The sequence below is a fragment of the Oncorhynchus mykiss genome, chromosome 20, assembly GCF_057628025.1.
Source record: "Oncorhynchus mykiss isolate SJ-2025 chromosome 20, ASM5762802v1, whole genome shotgun sequence".
Classification (NCBI taxonomy): Eukaryota; Metazoa; Chordata; class Actinopteri; order Salmoniformes; family Salmonidae; genus Oncorhynchus; species Oncorhynchus mykiss.
The window spans coordinates 3623882-3642309 of NC_143041.1; the positions used below are offsets into that span (position 1 = coordinate 3623882).

The window sequence follows — 18428 nt, forward strand, 5'->3', positions numbered from 1 at the left end:
GCTTGATTAACAATAACGACGAGACAGCCTACAGGGAGGAGATGAGGGCACTCAGAGTGTGGTGTCAGGAAAACAACCTCTCACTCAATGTCAAGAAAACAAAGGAGATTATCGTGGACTTCAGGAAACAGCAGAGGAAGCACCCCCCTATCCACATTGACAGGACAGCAGTGGAGAAGATGGAAAGTTTTAAGTTCCTCAGCGTAAACATCACTGACAAACTGAAATGGTTCACCCACACAGACATTGTGGTGAAGAAGGCGCAACAGCGCCTCTTCAACCTCAGGAGGCTGAAGAAATTTGGCTTGTCACCTAAAACCCTCACAAACCTTTACAGATGCACAATTGAGAGCAGCATCCTGTTGGGCTGAATCACAGCATGGTATGGCAACTGCACCGCCCACAACCGCAAGGCTCTCCAGAGGGTAGTGAGGTCTGCACAACGCATCACCGGGGGCAAACTGCCTGCCCTCCAGTACACCTACAGCACTCGATGTCACAGGAAGGCCAAAAAATATCATCAAGGACAACAACCACCCGAGCAGCCTGTTCACCTCGCTACCATCCAGAAGGCGAGGTCAGTGCAGGTGCATCAAATCTGGGACAGAGAGACTAAAAAAACGCTTCTATCTCAAGGCCATCAGACTGTTAAAAGCGCCATCACTAACTCTGCTGTCTATACAGACTTGAAATCATTGGCCACTTCGCTACACTCGCAATAACATCTGCCAACCATGTCTATGTGACCAATAACATTTGATATGATCTAGAAGTGTTGGAGAGACTAAAGAAAGATAGGGAGGGTGTTGATCCATCTGATTGGTTTAAGAAACGTCTGGATACTGTGCATCAGGATTTTATGGCCTTTTACACAGATGGTTTTAAAGATGCAAGGACAGGACGCACTGGGTCAGTATTTGAAATGCAGGAACGTGAGGTGAGAGTCAGGAAACGTATTACAGATCATCTGGCTGTATATGGGAGATGATGGCCATACTGTTGCAAGTTAAGCTGCACTAATTGTAGTCTCACCCATTCATTTCTAATGACCGGTCATTTAAAAAAAATCTATTGTTTTAACGTTTTTTACATTTTATTTTTAGGTTGAGATCTAGTATGAGGGAGAAGGGGAAACAGTAAATTCGTTTATTGATTAGAACGTGATCAGATATAGTCTCAAATATTTTGTTATCATTTAATTTCTCTCTGTCTCTGGCCCACACTCCAGTACAGTTGGTGGCGGTAATGCACCATAACGTTGGATGCCAACCGCCGATAAACCCCCCTGAAGAAGAAGAGGAAGTGACGTCACATCCCTGGAACCACGTTATACCCCTTTCCTGAAGCCAGTGCCTGACAGAGGCTTTGCACTCGAGTGCTGTACCCGTAAAATTGCAAAGGTGGAGTAGAAATCATTCCCAACTGGTCAGACACACAACAGAAGGTTTTTCCTGGACATAGGTGAGTCCCTTGTAATGATTAGTTTGAGCTGTGTTTAATTTACATTTGCTGGTAACGTTTTGTCTAGGCATGTCTGGGCCTAGTAGTAGTGCGTCAGCAGCACACTAGCTAGCGGGTCGTCGTTGTTGCCTTGAAAAGGAAGCGATCTTGTTCGCTAGGTATACCCTTTACCATTTTCACAGTGCGAGGAATATGTGAAACCAATGGTTAGTTTACTTGCTAACTAGTTTCTGAATTAATTAATAGGCAGACTTACTCTGCCAATAATGGATGATCGTGCCCAGAGCCATGTATTTATTGCCAGCTACAGATTCTTACACCCGAGAATGTGATTTTTAACCAAAGATTTGGTATCCATTTCTACTGGGAGTTTGCCGATCCAAAACTTCGCCAGATATTTTTTTTCTTAGTTCTCGATTCGGCCAAACATTTATTCTAAAATGTCCAGTTGCAGATGGTACGTTGGAATTTAGAAAATGCTCCGTTATTAAAACGAATGTTTTTCCCCATGAATTAATCTAGCGATGCGTACGCCGCCATATTGTCTATTTCAAATCTAATCCAAAGATTGTCTATTGACAAGATATTCGAGTGATGGCTTTAACAATGGAAATGCATGTCCTCAAAGATGGAAGTCATACGGGAGGAGGCGAGTTCAGGTGGGACCATTCTAGCCAATGAGAGGGCAGATACGTGTGATCAAGGCCATCTCCATTTAAAAGTAGTGAATTTTCTTCATTGGCTGTTTTGATCCGGACTCAAAGGAATCCCCAACCAGTTGACTACTTTTAAAATGGTGGATGCCCCCAATTGTTGTGTCCATTCTAGAATGGTTTATGTCCGTGAGTCCTCTCTCTCTCTTAGTGTTGTCACAATGCCACATGTTTGACTTCGATACCAAAACGGTACTCAACACAAAATGATACCATGGCAAAAAAATAGGCCTATTCGCTAAAGATACAGAATAACCACTGGGCTTAATAAAAAAACTTTGAACATGTTGATAACTGGTAGAACAAATAAAACAATTTCTATACTGAACAGAAATATCAACGCAGCAATTTGAGATTTTACCAAGTTACGATTAATAAAAGGAAATCGGTCAATTGAAATACATTTTAATAGGCCCTAATCTATGGATTTTACATGACTGGGAATACAGACATGCATATGTTGGTCACAGATATATTAAGGGTAGGGGCGTGGACCAGAAAACCAGTCACAATCTAGTGTGACCAGCATTTGCCTTAAGCAGTGCGACACATCTCCTTTGCATAGAGTTCATTCGGTTTGTGGCCTGTGGGATGTGCGAAGTTGCTGGATATTGGCCGGAACTGGACCACGCTGTCGTACACGCCGATCCAGAGCATCCCCAAACATGCTCAATGGATGGCATGTCTGGTGAGTATGCAGGCCATGGAAGAACTGGGATATTTTCAACTTCCAGGAATTGTGTACAGATTCTTGTGACATGGGGCTGTGAATTAACATGAGGTGATGGTGGCGGTTGAATGGCACTAAAATGGCCCTCATGATCTTATCACGGTATCTCTATGCATCCAAATTGCCATTAATAAAATGCGATCGTGTTTGTTGTCCGTAGCTTATGCCTGCCCGTACCATAACCGTAAAGCCACCATGGGGCACTCTACTCTGTTCACAACGTTGACATCAGCAAACCACACGAAGCCATACACGTAGTCTGCGATTGTGAGACTGGTTGGACGTACTGCCAAATTCACTCAAATTAAGTTTGAGGCGGCGTATGGTAGAGAAATTAACATTTAATTCTCTGGCAAAAGCTCTGGTGGACATTCCTGCAGTCAACGTGCCGATTGCACGCACCCTCAACTTGAGACATCTGTGGCGTTGTTACAAAATATAAGTGACCTTACATTGTCCCAAGCGCAAGGTGCACCTGTGTAATGATCATGCCGTTTAATCAGGCTCTTGATGGATTATCTTGGCAAAGGAGAAATGCTGACTAACAGGAATGTAAACAAATTTGAGCAGATTTTAGAGAAATCGGCTTTTTGTGACAATGGAACATTTCTGGATCTTTTATTTCAGCTCATGAAACATGGGACCAACACTTTACATGTTACGTTTATCTTTTTGTTCACTGTATATTACATTTCTTCAAAAAAATAAAACACCACATTAAATATCAAAAGAATACTTACATTTTTCTTATGCAAAACTATATCTGAGACTCGTAGCTCGCACTGTCAGCTGCCCCCTAAAGGAAGATTCAGACAAATTACTGGACGGACTCAATCCTCTCAATTTGAATATGACATCTGGCACATTTGACAGAAGTACCGGAAGAAGATACAAATGTAGTACCAAACTATTTTGTTGTGTTCTTGTATCAGAAAAGTGCTGACGTTTTGGTATACTGTGCAACACTAATCTCTGACAAGCATTATTCCTATGTAAAGTTACATTTTTCAAAGTGGCCGAAATGCCATGTGCGTCAACTTATATCAGTAACAACCTAACCACTATTAAACTTCTATTCAATCAAATAAGCCTCTCAACAAATTAGCAGTTAACATACATACTGGTCTTGACAAAAATGAAATGTTGAGAGGTTCTCTTCTGCACTGTTCAACCAATCCAGTAAATGTGGAGGAGGTGTTTTAATATGGAGTGTCGCATTGTTTACGTCCAGAAGTCGCGTCACAGGCTCTTATTTTGGTTTTCGGGGGAAATGGAACATCCGGTTGTTGGGGACTCTGCAGAGGCCATTACATGGGGAATATAAACACATTTAAAATACTATACAACAGTGTCTTAGACTGAGCATTATGGTGCATTTAAATGACTAACATTCTAAATGAGCCATGTAACCTCATTACATTACATGGGGAATATAAACAAATACTATAACTGAATGTTTAGAATTAGAACAACATTCTAAAAGTTGGCCTACCTCTAAATATATGGCTCTGGTAGTGCCCTACCATATGCTTTTCTGCTTACCGGAAGCTAACATTAGTGTTAGCATGCTAGCTTGTCAGCCATTTATACAACTTTGTCAGATAGCTGACTAGCTGCTCTGACCATGATAAGATTTTGCCAGGGAGGATATTCCATATTTTTGGTTATGACTTGTACATCAATCAGACATAGCTTACTTCCTAGCTGTTGTTCACAGGGCAAGTGTTAGCTAGAAATTTAGCTATTAGTCTTGTGCCATGAGACAAACTTTAACATCCAGCTAGCCAGCTGCATCATTTCAATAATGATGTGGGGGATTTTCACTTGTTTTTCTGGATCAACTGGTGCGTGTTAGCTTTCCAGTTGCATGTAGGCCTACATCTGACGTGGAATTTCTTCAGATAAATACAGTATGTGGTCAGGGAAGTGGGTTCTAGAACAAAAATGTTAACTGTAATTTCATGTTGCCCCTTCACACTAGATGTTTGAACCTCATTGTAAAATACCATTATTCCACTTCCACAGATTGACGGCAGCGTTCTGCAATGTCACGTTTCTTTGCCACCGGGTCCGACAGCGAGTCCGAATCCTCCTCGTCGGCTGACGAGATCACCCCTAAAGCACCTGGAGCTACTTTCACCAAGCAGTCAGTACTACTTTTCTTTCGTCAAAACCTCAACAGTTAGTGTGACTGTTTCTACAGCTCTCTCACTTTTCCACATTTGGTCCCTGCAGGTCATTGCTACTTAGTGACGATGAGGAGGACACCAAGAGAGTGGTGCGCAGTGCCAAGGACAAGAGGTCAGGCATTTACTCTACTTCATGATCCAAAGAACCATCTAAGCCTTGTCCCTGATCTAGTGCTGTACAGTCAGCTCCTATGGTAGTTATTATGCCCTTTGGCTATCAACCATCATAGGAGTTGGTAATACAGCATAGGTATAACTAGGGTTGCAAAGGGTCAGAAACCTTCTTGGAAATTTTCCATGGGAAGTTAAGCCCGGGAATATGGGGAATTTTGCTTAAGTTCATCAGAGTTAGCTTATAACAGTGAACCTTTTTTTGTGGGATACACAAGGCAATTCTGCAACCCTCTGCATGCACAGTGCACTCTTCCATTTTTTAAAATTTAACCAGGTAGGCCAGTAGAGAACAAGTTCTCATTTACAACTGCGACCCATCCAAGATGAAGCAAAGCAGTGCGACACAAACAACAACAGAGTTACACATGGAATAAACAAACATAGTCAATAACACAGTAGGAAGGATCTATGAACAGTGTGTGCAGATGTAGTAAGATTAGGGAGGTAAGGCAATAAATAGGCCATAGAGGTGAAATTATTACAATTTAGCATTACCACTGGAGTGATAAATGTGGAGATACTAACAATATGGGGATGTGCAGTGTAATCTGCCATCATATGTACAGCTGATTCTCAAGATCTTGCACACTAATGAGATGCTGTTGAGCCCACACTACTACACTGTTTGAGCCAAGGACTACATGCTTTCTGGTAAGTTTTGATTACAATACTGGGTGGGGTGAATATATTTTATATGACATACATGATTTGTTGTCAACTAGTAAATAGTAGCCCACAGCAGTGTTTGTCATTCTAACGTAACAATTTCTGCTACTTAGTTTTTGGTACCATGTGGGTTTTAGCTTGCTTGAGCCTGCTAATTGAGGAGTGCTAATTCACCTGTTTCCATACATGTTTAATTTTAAAACATGTATCTCACAAATAAGTTGTTTAATCTAACATGTTTTATCAAATTTAAAAAAGATCTTACAAAAGTAGTTGTTTCATCTAACTGCTTAACTATTTATCTGTACCAGGAATTTTATTAGGTTTTTTTTGCAAATTTATTTTTTCTACTCTTTACAAGAAAATGCCACGGGCACACTATCTGATGTGTGGAGACATTTCACTGCAGCTAATGTAGAAGGAAAAGCTGTGTACATTTGCAAATACTGTGCCAAATCATATGTGAATAATGCAACAAATATGCAGAATCATCTGGCCAAGTGCATAAAGTTCCCTCTGCGCTCACAACAACCAACCTCTGACAAAAGTCCCTCTACTTCTATTCGAGGTGAAAATGATGACTCAGACACCTTATCGATAGCAACAGCTCATGGTCCTGGAATCAGATGTTTTTGTTGACTCAATGGAGGAAGGTTGTCAGAGAAATGCTGATGAATGTCTTGCTCGAGCTGTGTATGCAACTGGTTAACCTCTGCTCACAGGCAATGTGTATTGGAAAATATTCTTTGTCCAGCATACACTCCTCCAACCAGACATGCTTTATCTACTCATTTGCTAGATGTGGAGTTCAACAGAGTTCGAGTGAAGGTCAAGCAAATCATAGAGAAAGCAGACTGCATTGCAATCATCAATTATGGGTGGTCGAATGTTCATGGGCAAGGAATAATTAACTACATCTCCACCCCTCAACCAGAATTCTACAAGAGCACAGACACAAGGGACAACACACACCGGTCTCTACATTGCAGATGAGCTGAAGACAGTCCTCAATGACCTTGGACCACAGAGGGTATTTGCACTGGTGACAGACAATGCTGCGAACATGTAGGCTGCTTTGTCTAAAGTGGAGGAGTCCTACCCTCATAGCACACCCATTGGCTGTGCTGCTCATATTGAATCTGCTCCTCAAGGACATCATGGAACTGAAAACAAGAGAGCCAAGGAAATGGTTAGGTATGTGAAAGGTCATAAAGTTATACCAGCAATCTACCAAGCAAAGTGAGAAGAATAAGAACACCACATTGAAGCTACCCAGCAACACCCATTAGGGTGGTTTTTTCATCATGTGTGACAGTCTCATGGAGGGGCAGGAGTCTCCAAGAAATGGCCATATCACAGACTGCCGATATAGACAGCCCCATAAAGAGGATCCTCTTGGATGATGTATTTTGGGAGAGAGTGGTAAGCAGCCTGAAACTCCTGAAACCTATAGCAGTGGCCATTGCACGGATTGAGGGAGAAAATGCCATCCTGTCTGATGTTCACTCTGCTTGCAGATGTAAGAGAAGAAACTGCCCTGCCCACTTTACTGTTGCTCCAAACCGAGGAAACTGAAGTTCCGAAATACATCAAAAAGCATGAAGACTTCTGCCTGAAGCCCAAACACGCCACAGTGTACATGTTGGACCCCAAGTATGCTGGCAAGAGCATCCTGTCTGGTGCAGAGATCAACAAGGCCTATGGTGCAATCCCTACTGTGACTTGCCACCCTGGCCTGGAAGAGGGCAAGGTTCTTGGCAGTCTGGCGAAGTACACTTCCAAGCAAGGTCTTGGGATGGAGATGCAATTTGGCAGTCGTGACAATATATCTCATCGGCCACCTGGTGGAAGGGACTATGTGGATCTGAGGCTCTTTCCCCTGTTGCCTCCATCTTCCAAATTCCACCAACATCAGCCGCCTCAGAGCGCAACTGGTCCAAGGGTTGAAAAATTGGTGGCTGTCTGGGCAAATTTGAGGCGCTTTGAGCCTGACAACGAGTTATCCTCAAGGTTGGAAAGTGAGGCCTCAGTCTGATGTAGGGGTGGTATACAGAAGATAACATGGACTTGGTCTTTTACCTAATAGGGCAGAAGATGGCCCTATTTGTTAAAACACCAAGTAATATGGAAAGAACAGCTCAAATAATAAGCAAAGAGAAACGACAGTCCGTCATTACTTTAAGACATAAGTCAGTCAATGCGGAAGATTTCAAGAACTTTGATTTATTTAGAATTCAAGGCACACTTAATTAGCATGGCTACCACAGCATTGTGCAGCTATCTCATCTGGTTTGGGCTTAGTCCCACTGTCATTTGTTTTGCTGTCTGTCTGTAAAAACCCTTGAATGAATAGGTGTGTCCTAACTTTTGACTGGTACTGTATCTGGGACCTGACTAGTGTCCCTTGACTGGACTGCCTCAGACAGTATGTGTTGTTAGTATGCCTGCCCTTGACTATGCCATCTAACCAATTCTTATATCCCAGGTTTGAGGAGCTGACAAACCTGATCAAGACGATCCGCAACGCCATGAAGATCCGAGACATGTCCAAGTGTCTGGAGGAGTTTGAGCAGCTATGTCGAGCGTTCCTCAAAAGCAAGACTATAGTGGACAAGGAAGGGGTGCCCCCTTTCTACATCCGTCTTCTGGCTGACCTGGAGGACTATTTGAATCAGGTAAACCTCCACAGTTCACACTTTCTCTGCATGTCAAACTGCTCGAATGTCAGCCTGTGACATCTTGGGACTGTAAGGTTCTAGCGCAAAGCATATTTCTGAGATATGAACATCCGTTTTCAGATATCAGAATTGTTTTGTAGTGGATTTTTCTTTCTTAACCCATTAAGGGTCTCGCCTTAAAGGTACCTAAAGTGCAGAGTATCAAAATCCTGAGACATTTTGTCAATCAGTTTTTTAGGGGGGTGCATCTAGGGCTGTGGAGGTCACAAAATTGTCAGCCAGTGATTGTCAAGCAAAAACAGTTGAAGTTGGAAGTTTACATACACCTTAACCAAATACATTTAAACTCAGTTTTTCACAATTCCTGACATTTAATCCTTGTAAAAATTCCCTGTCTTAGTTCAGTTAGGATCACCACTTTATTTTAAGAATGTGTAATGTCAGAAAAATAGTAGTGATTTATTCCAGCTTTTATTTATTTCATCACATTCCCAGTGTCAGAAGTTTACATACACTCAATTAGTATTTGGTAGCATTGCCTTTAAATTGTTTAACTTGGGTCAAACATTTTGGGTAGCCTTCCACAAGCTTCCCACAATAAGTTGGGTGAATTTTGGCCCGTTCCTCCTGACAGAGCTGGTGTAACTGTCACGTTTATAGGCCTCCTTCCTCACACACACTTTTTCAGTTCTGCTCGCAAATGTTCTATAGGATTGAGGTCAGGGCTTTGTGATGGTCACTCCAATACCTTGACTTTGTTGTCCTTAAGCCATTTCGCCACAACTTTGGAAGTATGCTTGGGGTCATTGTCCATTTGGAAGACCCATTTGTGACCAAGCTTTAACTTCCTGACTGATGTCTTGAGAGGTTGCTTCAATATATCCACATTTTCCATTTTCATGTTGCCATCTATTTTGTGAAGTGCACCAGTCCCTCCTGCAGCAAAGCACCCCCACAACATGATGCTGCCACCCCCGTGCTTCACGGTTGGGATGGTGTTCTTCGGCTTGCAAGCCTCCCCCTTTTTCCTCCAAACATAATGATGGTCATTATGGCCAAACAGTTCTATTTTTGTTTCATTAGATAGTCAGAACACATTGTCAAATACATTAGTAAATGTGTTGACTTCATGACAACACCATTTACTTTTTTGTTGTTGCTTGCCAGCCATTATTGCTGGCTAGCCTAGATCACGGTTCCCCAAACTTGTTCATGGGGCCCCACCATGGATGCGCATTATGGTTTTTGCTCTAGCACTGCACAGCTGATTCAAACAACCCTACTCCTCAAGATTTGATTATTTGAATCCATTGTGTAGTGCTCGTAGGAACAAACTAAATGTGATCTGTATTTGTTCTGGCTTGTAATTGGTTTGCACATAGGCCCTTATGTTGCCAAGTTCAAATGTTGTATTTGTTTGAAAAACCATCTAAAGATCAATTGTGTTACTAACACATTTTACAAAAAATTCAGAGAAAACCCTGTAGTCCCAAGGTCTTGATCTATTGATGTGAGGTTTTCCAAACTATGAAAATGAAAAAATATGCACAGATGTTATCGATAGAAAAAACATGAAGTAATGACTGGAACGCTGTGATTTATGAAGACGCATTCTTAACATTATCCCTAAAGACATGATGTTTCATGTTTCCCTACAGCTTTGGGAGGACAAAGAAGGCAAGAAGAAGATGAACAAGAACAACGCCAAAGCCCTCAGCACCCTGCGGCAGAAGATCCGCAAGTACAACAGGGATTACGAGACGGAAATCACCAGCTATAAGGAGGTGAGGCTTTTCACTACAACAACACAGGATGGTAGATTCTTAAGAGGCTGCTTTTAAAAATTAAAAAAACATATAACACTTACCAATAAGGAACGCACATATGAAGCTCCATTGAAGAGTCTAGATATTCATTATGGCGCCTTTTTTTGAACATTCAGTGCCTTCAGAAAGTATTCACACCTTGATTTCTTCCATAATGTTCTACAGCCTGAAGTAAAATTGTATTAATAAATCCTCTTGGAACTACCCATCCCGGATGTTTTGACCATGAACGTTTACAATCCAGGGTTACTTCCAGCAGTTTAGTCACCGCAACTTGCCCAATGTCCACATTATTTATTACAAGATTCAGTTGATGTTTTAGGGTTTAGTGAATGATTTGTCCCAAATACAATGCTTTTAGTTTTAGAAATATTTAGGACTATTTTATTCCTTTGCCGCCCACTCTGAAATGAACTGCAGCTCTTTAAGTGTTGCAGTCATTTCAGTCGCTGTAGTAGCTGACATGAATAGTGTTGAGTCAACTGCGTACATAGACACTCTGGCTTTGCTGAACGCCAGTGGCATGTCATTAGTAAAAAAAAATTTAAAGTAATGGGCCTAGACAGCTGCCCTGGATAATTCCTGATTCTACCTGGATTATGAAGGAGAGGCTTCCATTGAAGAACACCCTCTGTATTCTGTTAGACAAGTAACTCTCTTTTTTTCACAATATAGCAGTGGGTGTAAAGCCTTGTCTCCCAGTCCCTACCGTTGAAAAACATCACAGCATGATGCTTCCACCACAATGCTTCACCTTAGGGATGGCGCCTGGTTTTCTCCAGACGTGGCCCTTGGCATTCAGGCCAAAGTGTTCAATCTTGGTTTCATCAAACCAGAGAATCTCTTGTTTCTCATGGTCTGAGAATCTTTAGGTGCCTTATAGCAAACTCTAAGTGGGCTGTCACGTGCCTTTTTACTGAGGATTGACTTCTGTCTGGCTACTCTACCGTAAAGGCCTGATTGGTGGAGGGCTGCGGAGATTGTTCTTCTTATGGACTCCAAGTTGTTGGATGCTTAATGGAAACAAGCATCGTAGCAAAGGGTCTGAATACTTATGTAAATGAGGTATTTAAAACAAACAAATTAATACATTTGAAAACATTCCTAAACTGTTATCGGTTCGTCATTATGGGGTATTGTGAGTAGATTAAACTATTTAATTCATTTTAGAATAAGGCCATAATGTAACAAACTGTGGGAAAAGTCCTGAATACTTTCCTTTAATGCACTGTAGTTTAATGGATTTTCATGACAATTATGCTGGCTTACACTCCGCAGTCTGAAGTTACTCCTGCACGCATAAATTCAATCCAACACCCCCCTTGTGATTTCAACTTCATAATGAACCTTTCTCAAGATACTCCGATTCAGGGTGAGACGCTTAGTTCCTACTAATGGCCCGTTGACATAATGACAATCTGACTTTTCTCCCTCTCATTCAGAACCCAATGGCGTCAGCGGATGAGGAGGAGGAGGAGGAGGAGAAGTATGATGCCGACTCAGGTGAGTTTCTTACCTCACCTTTTCATTACACCTCGAGCCTACAGTAAATACCAGTAATGGAAGACTTGAGTCTGCTTTTATTAAAGCCAGAACCGACCGACATGGGACTACCTCCTGTTTTGGTATAATGAGGCGGCTTGATGTACTAGTACACCCCCTGGACAGGACACAAATCTATTGCAAGGCCCTAAGGTGTCGGCATGCTTCTGTTCGGCTAGGCGAACTGAATAAGTGTGCTTACAGACTCCCTTAAGACATTCTCTTGAGAGACATAGTACTTTGTCCATTTTAGAGAAGTTGTAGCTAGTATAACTCATCTCATTTAATTTTGTTGTTTTTCTGAGGATATCTTAGTCGCTCAATTTTACATCCAACTAAGATGTTTGTTGCAGTATTTCTCAATGAAAACAATGTGCATTAAAATGAGTAGTCTCTCATTGAATGACAAAGCCTTTACTGAAGACTCCCTACTGGCTACCGACTTCAGCTTGCCTCAAGGAAAAATGTGTGCACAAATAACTTAAACCCTTACCGATATCCAAAACAAACGTCACAAAATGTTGTCATAGTATATGCACAAACTCTTCCGAACTGTTTTGGCTGAGAAGCATGCAGACTACTTTAGTAGTCAATCATTTCCTTTAATGCAGAGAGGCATTGGGCCCATTTTTAGAGTGGTATGATTTGACTTTCCAATCGCAGTGCACCGTTGATACATGGATTCTGTTTTAACTGCCGCTGTCTCTCTAATCACCTTGGTGTCTGTAGGGTCGTCGTCAGATAGCGACGAAGTGCCGGGAGTTGCCAAGAGCTTCCTGAAGAAGAAACCGGCTGCCGAGGCGGCAGCGCCTCTGCCGGACGCCAGCAAGTTCCTGAAGGCAGCGGCGGTAAGAGGATGATGCCCGCAGTCGCTCTATTGCAGTGCGCAGTTATTGGCAAGCACATTCGCTTGAATTATTATTATTATTATTTTTAAATGTGTGACATTTCTCTGTTTTGGCTGAGGGGCTGCCTAATCATCATAAAGCACTATCATTCTCCCTACCAAGCCCTCTCCCACTGACAGTCCATCTTTATTGTCCACCATCACTTTAATCTAACTTGTATGTGTGTAATGACTGTGTACATTGTCTTCAACAGGACAAGGAGGCTTCCAGCAGCAGTGATGAGGATGACGAAGACTGGGACTCGGACACCGCGGAGAGCGGCAGTGGTAGTGAAGACGAAGAGGGCAAGAATGCCTCCATGGCCCAAATCTTCCTGAAGAAGTCAGTCCCTTTCCCTGTTCTTTTTACTACAACATCCTTTGTACCTCACGCGTTAGACTCAATCCACAATCATTCTGTCCCATCACTGCCTGTGTAGCTGAACATCGCTCTAATTCTAAACATCCTGCCTCTTTCTTTCATGCAGTAGCTCTCTATGTAAAACTATGCTCTAGAGTAGGGGTCAGCAACAGATGGTATGCGGGCCATATTCAGGCCCGTGATTTCTGTTCTGGGAAGAAATCAGCTGACAACAGAATCTAGTTGCCCACCGCTGCTCTAGAGACTCTTGTCTCTGACAAGTTTTAGACACTGTCTGTCTAATGTATTTACAACACCCCATTCTGTCTCGCCAGGCCTGGTAGTGAGGCAGAGCGACACACCAGCGAGAAGAAAAAGGAGGATAGGAAGAAGAGACACAGGCGGAAGGAGCGGCTGGAGGAAGAGGCCGAGGAAGAGGCCCAAGAGGAGGGTGAAGGCGAATGGGAGAAGGTGAAGGGAGGAGTGCCCCTTGTCAAGGTGGGTGATCAAGTCGTGGCATGACAATACAGAGCATCCTCACTAAACTTATCTGTATATATGGTTTGTATTCATTAGGCTCCAAATGTAAGAGAACTGATTGAAATGGAGAGCAACCACTTGGACTTTACCAACAAGAAATGCTAATTTTAATTTTTTAATTTTAATGTTGTAATGCATTTTCTGTTGCATGCCCAAATGAACACGACCCAATGGTCCCATAGACTTGGGCCCAGAGTGCTGCTAATCTAGGATCAAGTCTATAGATTGTAATGAACCTGATCCTAGATTAGCACTCCTCCGAGACTCTTTTATACAGACCCAAACCTGCCAGAGGATGTGTGCTAATTGCTTCTCCCGACAGGGGAATCTTAAGATGTTTGCCAAGGGAACAGAGATCAACACAACAGTTGTGGTAAAGAAACTCAATGAGATTCTGCAGGCCCGTGGAAAGAAGGGAACAGACAGGTACTACTCATTTGACCTCATTTACATATGCTCTGTCCCAAAATTAGCCCCTAGTCACTTCTCGTTGGCCCTTTGTTGATCTGAAATCCAGGCTGATGGCAACAATATGGTATCGGTTCTTCCTAAGGCTAGACAACGTTTTAGCCTTTCACTGATATAGCACTTTGTCTACAAGGGGACACCCCGTAGGGTTTTGGGGTTTCTTTTGCGACCAGACAAAAAAAAAAGTTAAAGCCCAAGCCGATATGACACCAACGCCTGAAAAGACCCAAAACTAACCTAACGCTGTTCTTACACCCCCTGTTTCTGTCTACCACCACGTCTATTTCTGCTCTGTTCAGAGCTGCCCAGATTGAACTTCTCCACGCTCTGGCCAACATCTCCAACGAGAACAACCTGGGTGAGGGCATCCTGGTCAAGATCAAGTTCAACATCATCGCCTCACTGTACGACTACAACCCCAACCTGGCCGCCTTCATGAAGGTCAGATGCACTTCTGTTAAATGATCATTTGTGAAATGCTTAATTGTTAAATGACTAGTTGCCAAATGCTAAAACCTTCCTGTTTTTAGTCTGCCTCCATGGATGTGTGGCTATGCTAACGGGACAAAGACTTTCCGTTTTCTTATGGGGTTGAGCCTGAGCGACCTTAATTCCGCCACCTCTATGGAAGGATTGCTCATTGCTCAGAGAGGGGGGAAAAAAACAAATCTGAGAATCCTGCAATAATGGCTATTCTATCCCCAATAGTAGTTGGGGGTTAAACGGGTACAACTTGAACTTATTGGACAAGTTCAAGTTGTACTTTGCCCATTTTTAGAAATTTAGTGGCTTGCAAAAGTATTCACCTCCCTTGGCATTTTTCCTATTTTGTTGCAATACAACCTGTGATTGAAATTGATTTTTACTTCGATTTCATGTAATGGACATACAAAATTGTCCAAATTGGTGAAGTGAAACAACAAAAAACTTGTTTTAAAAAATGATACAAACGGAAAAGTGGTTTGTCCAGATGTATTCACCCCCTTTGCCATGAAGCACCTAAACAAGATCTGGTGCAATTACCTTCAGTCACAGTTAGTTAAAGTCCACCTGTGTGCAATCTAAGTGTCACATGATCTCAGTATACATACACCTGTTCTGAAAGGCCCCTGAGTCTGCAACACCACTAAGGGGCACCACCAAGCAAACGGCACTATGAATATCAAGGAGCTCTCCAAACAGGTCAGGGGCGAAGTTGTGGAGAAGTACAGATCAGTTTTTTTTAAATATCAGAAACTTTGAATATCTCACGGAGCACCATTTAAATCCATTATTAAAAAAATGGAAAGAATATGGCACCACAACAAACCTGCCAAGAGAGGGCAGCCCACCACAAGTCACGGACCAGGCAAGGATGGCATTAATCAGAGGCAACAAAGAGACCAAAGATAACCCTGAAGTTAGCTGCAAAGCTCCACAGCGGAGATTAGAGTGTCTGTCCATAGGAGCACTAAGTCGTACACTCCACAGAGCTGGGCTTTACAGAAGAGTGGCCAGGAAAAAAATAAGCACACATGTTTGGTGTTCGTCAAAAGGCATGTGACTCCCCAAACATGTGGGTGCAGGTGCTCTGCTCAGAAGAGACTAATATTGAGCTTTTTAGCCATCAAGGAAAATGTCTGGCGCAAACCCCATCACCTTATCACCCCGAGAACACAGCGTCATGCTGTGGGGAAGTTTTTCCATCGACTGGGAAACTGGTCAGAATTGAAGGAATGATGGATGGCGTTTAAATACCATAAATTATTGAGGGGGAAACCTGTTTGTCTGCCAGAGATTTGAGACTGGGACAGAGGTTACCTTCCAGCAGGACAATGACCTTAAGCATACTGCTAAAGCAACACTTGAGTGGTTTAAGGGGGAAAGATTTAAATGTATTGGAATGGTCTAGTCAAAGCCCAGACCTCAATCCAATTGAGAATCTGTGGTATGACTTAAAGATTGCTTTACGTCAGCGGAACCCATCCAACTTGAAGGAGCTGGAGCAGTTTCCCAGTGCCAAGTTTATAGACACCCTAAGAGACTTGCAGCTGTAATTGCTGCAAAAGGTGGCTCTACAAAGTATTGACTTTGGGGGGTGAACAGTTATGTCATGGCTTTTTGGTGAATAGTTCAAGTTTTGTCTTGTTTCTTGTTTGTTTCTCACAAAAATATTTTGCATCTTCAAAGTGGTAGACATGTTATGTAAAGCAATTGATACAAACCCCCCAAAAATCCATTTTAATTCCAAATTATAATGCAACAAAATAGGAAAAATGCCAAGGGGGTGAATACTTTTGCAAGCCACTGTATTCACAAAATACATTTACGTTTACAAGGAATTTGTCCTGGCAAAATGGTGCTGACAGCCATAAACTCCCGTGTACAGCCCGGATTCTCCTGTATTTGTCCCTGGCCCAATTCCGGCTAATATTACCTGTTCCCGCACAAACCCCTCTCCCAGGCTGACATGTGGAAGACGTGTCTGGACTGCATTGACGAGCTGCTGGACATCCTCTTTAACAACAACAACATCTTTATCGGCGAGAACATCGCAGAGGACAGCGAGAACCTGGCCATAACCGACTCTCAGGTAATTCTCAAACTCTTAGTGAATGATTGGTTGATTACATTTCTTAGAGAATTATTGATTGGATTAGTTCAAATAAATGTAACCAACCAAACAAGAAGTTCCCTAATAAAGCTCTAATATAATTTAAACATAAATAAATACGTACACAATCAAGAACAAGCAGTGTGTACATTAGATAAACCTTTCAAGTATAACAAGCTTTTATTTACTTTTGGCAAGGACAGGCAGGCATGGCAAGAATGACAATACACTCCACGTGATAGGCTACAGTTTTGAAGTAGATTGTCCAACTAAAGTCAGTTTTTCTATCTTCCTCAGCCATTCAGGGTGCGCGGCTGCATTCTGACCTTGGTGGAGCGGATGGATGAGGAATTCACCAAGATCATGCAGAACACTGACCCCCACTCTCAAGGTGAGGCCCATTTTGGATCCACATTCCCCTTTTCACATTATAGAGGGCACTTGTGCGTTTGTCAAAGACAAACTAAATTGATACTCAATCGCTATAGACACGTATGAAGTCAATTTATTGATAGAGTAGACGGCAATAAAATTCCTATGAAAACCTGTACACCACAAATTATTAGGATCCCTTTTTTCTTTTATTTTTTTTTTACCTATAAACCCCCATACCCATAATTAGTGTGTTTCCTTACCACTGCAGTTTGAGCTGATATTTCACACTCCCTTGCAATAATGATCATTCAATCACTCACTCGATCTCCCCCAGAGTATGTGGACAACCTGAAGGATGAGGGGCGTGTATGCGGCATCATCGACCGCCTGCTGGGCTACCTGGAGACCAAGGGCAGCACGGAGGAGGTGTGCCGTGTCTACCTACGCCGCATCATGCACACCTACTATAAGTTTGACTACAAGGCTCACCGCCGCGCACTGGGCCTCCAGGGAGAGACCAAGGTAAGGAAATGGACAGAGACCCCAACATAGACATAGAATGACATCCTTGTCATGGGTACATTAAATTTGGCAGCCGGTCCACACATCCTAGAACTCTTAATAGTAATGTCTGTTTTAGTAATTCTATTTCTATGGACCCCAAGGCTGCATCTCAATTGTTTAAAATTACTTAATATCTTTCTCGTTTGAAATTTCAGGATAGGAGATGTCAGCAATATGGCAGATACTCACTAGGAATTTGTTCAGAACGTATCTTTTGGGGTTAGAGGTCGACTAAATATTATTTTTCAATTACGGTAACAATTATTGGAGGACCAAAAAAAAATCTGATTTCTTTTGTTATTTTTTGTTTTTAAATATATATTTGTATATACATTTGTAATAATGACAATTACAACACTTGAACTTAATATAATACAGAAATAAAATCAATTTAATCTCAAATAAATAATCAATTTGGTTTAAAAATTGCAAAAACAAAGTGTTGGAGAAGAAAGTAAAAGTGCAATATGTGCTATGTAAGAAAGTTAACGTTTAAGTTCCTTGCTCAGAACATGAGAACATATGAAAGCTGGTGGTTCCTTTTAACATGAGTCTTCAATATTCCCAGGTAACAAGTTTTAGGTTGTAGTCATTATCGGAGTTATGACACGTCGACTATTTCGCTCTACCATTTGTATTTCATATACCTTTGTCTATTGGAT

The 18428-nt window shown here is 42.1% G+C and overlaps 1 protein-coding gene across 10 annotated transcripts in view; it reads left to right on the forward strand.

Annotated features, from left to right (window-relative positions):
* Positions 1–1277: 1277 nt before the first annotated feature.
* Positions 1278–18428, forward strand: part of LOC110498804 (eukaryotic translation initiation factor 3 subunit C) — a 33879-nt gene continuing 16728 nt past the window's right edge. For 5 of the 10 annotated variants that reach the window (XM_036955592.2, XM_090212009.1, XM_090212014.1 and 2 more), the window contains exons 1-14: positions 1278–1461; positions 4930–5050; positions 5140–5205; positions 8419–8608; positions 10270–10395; positions 11880–11940; positions 12709–12827; positions 13081–13208; positions 13562–13724; positions 14101–14192; positions 14534–14675; positions 16678–16806; positions 17125–17218; positions 17537–17724. In XM_036955592.2, coding sequence (XP_036811487.2) covers positions 4950–5050; positions 5140–5205; positions 8419–8608; positions 10270–10395; positions 11880–11940; positions 12709–12827; positions 13081–13208; positions 13562–13724; positions 14101–14192; positions 14534–14675; positions 16678–16806; positions 17125–17218; positions 17537–17724 — 1599 coding nt within the window. In that variant the 5' untranslated portion in view covers positions 1278–1461; positions 4930–4949. Of the gene's footprint in view, positions 1462–4929; positions 5051–5139; positions 5206–8418; positions 8609–10269; positions 10396–11879; positions 11941–12708; positions 12828–13080; positions 13209–13561; positions 13725–14088; positions 14193–14533; positions 14676–16677; positions 16807–17124; positions 17219–17536; positions 17725–18428 lie in introns of all 10 variants that reach the window. The other 5 variants (XM_036955591.2, XM_090212008.1, XM_090212012.1 and 2 more) reach the window with 1 other exon arrangement.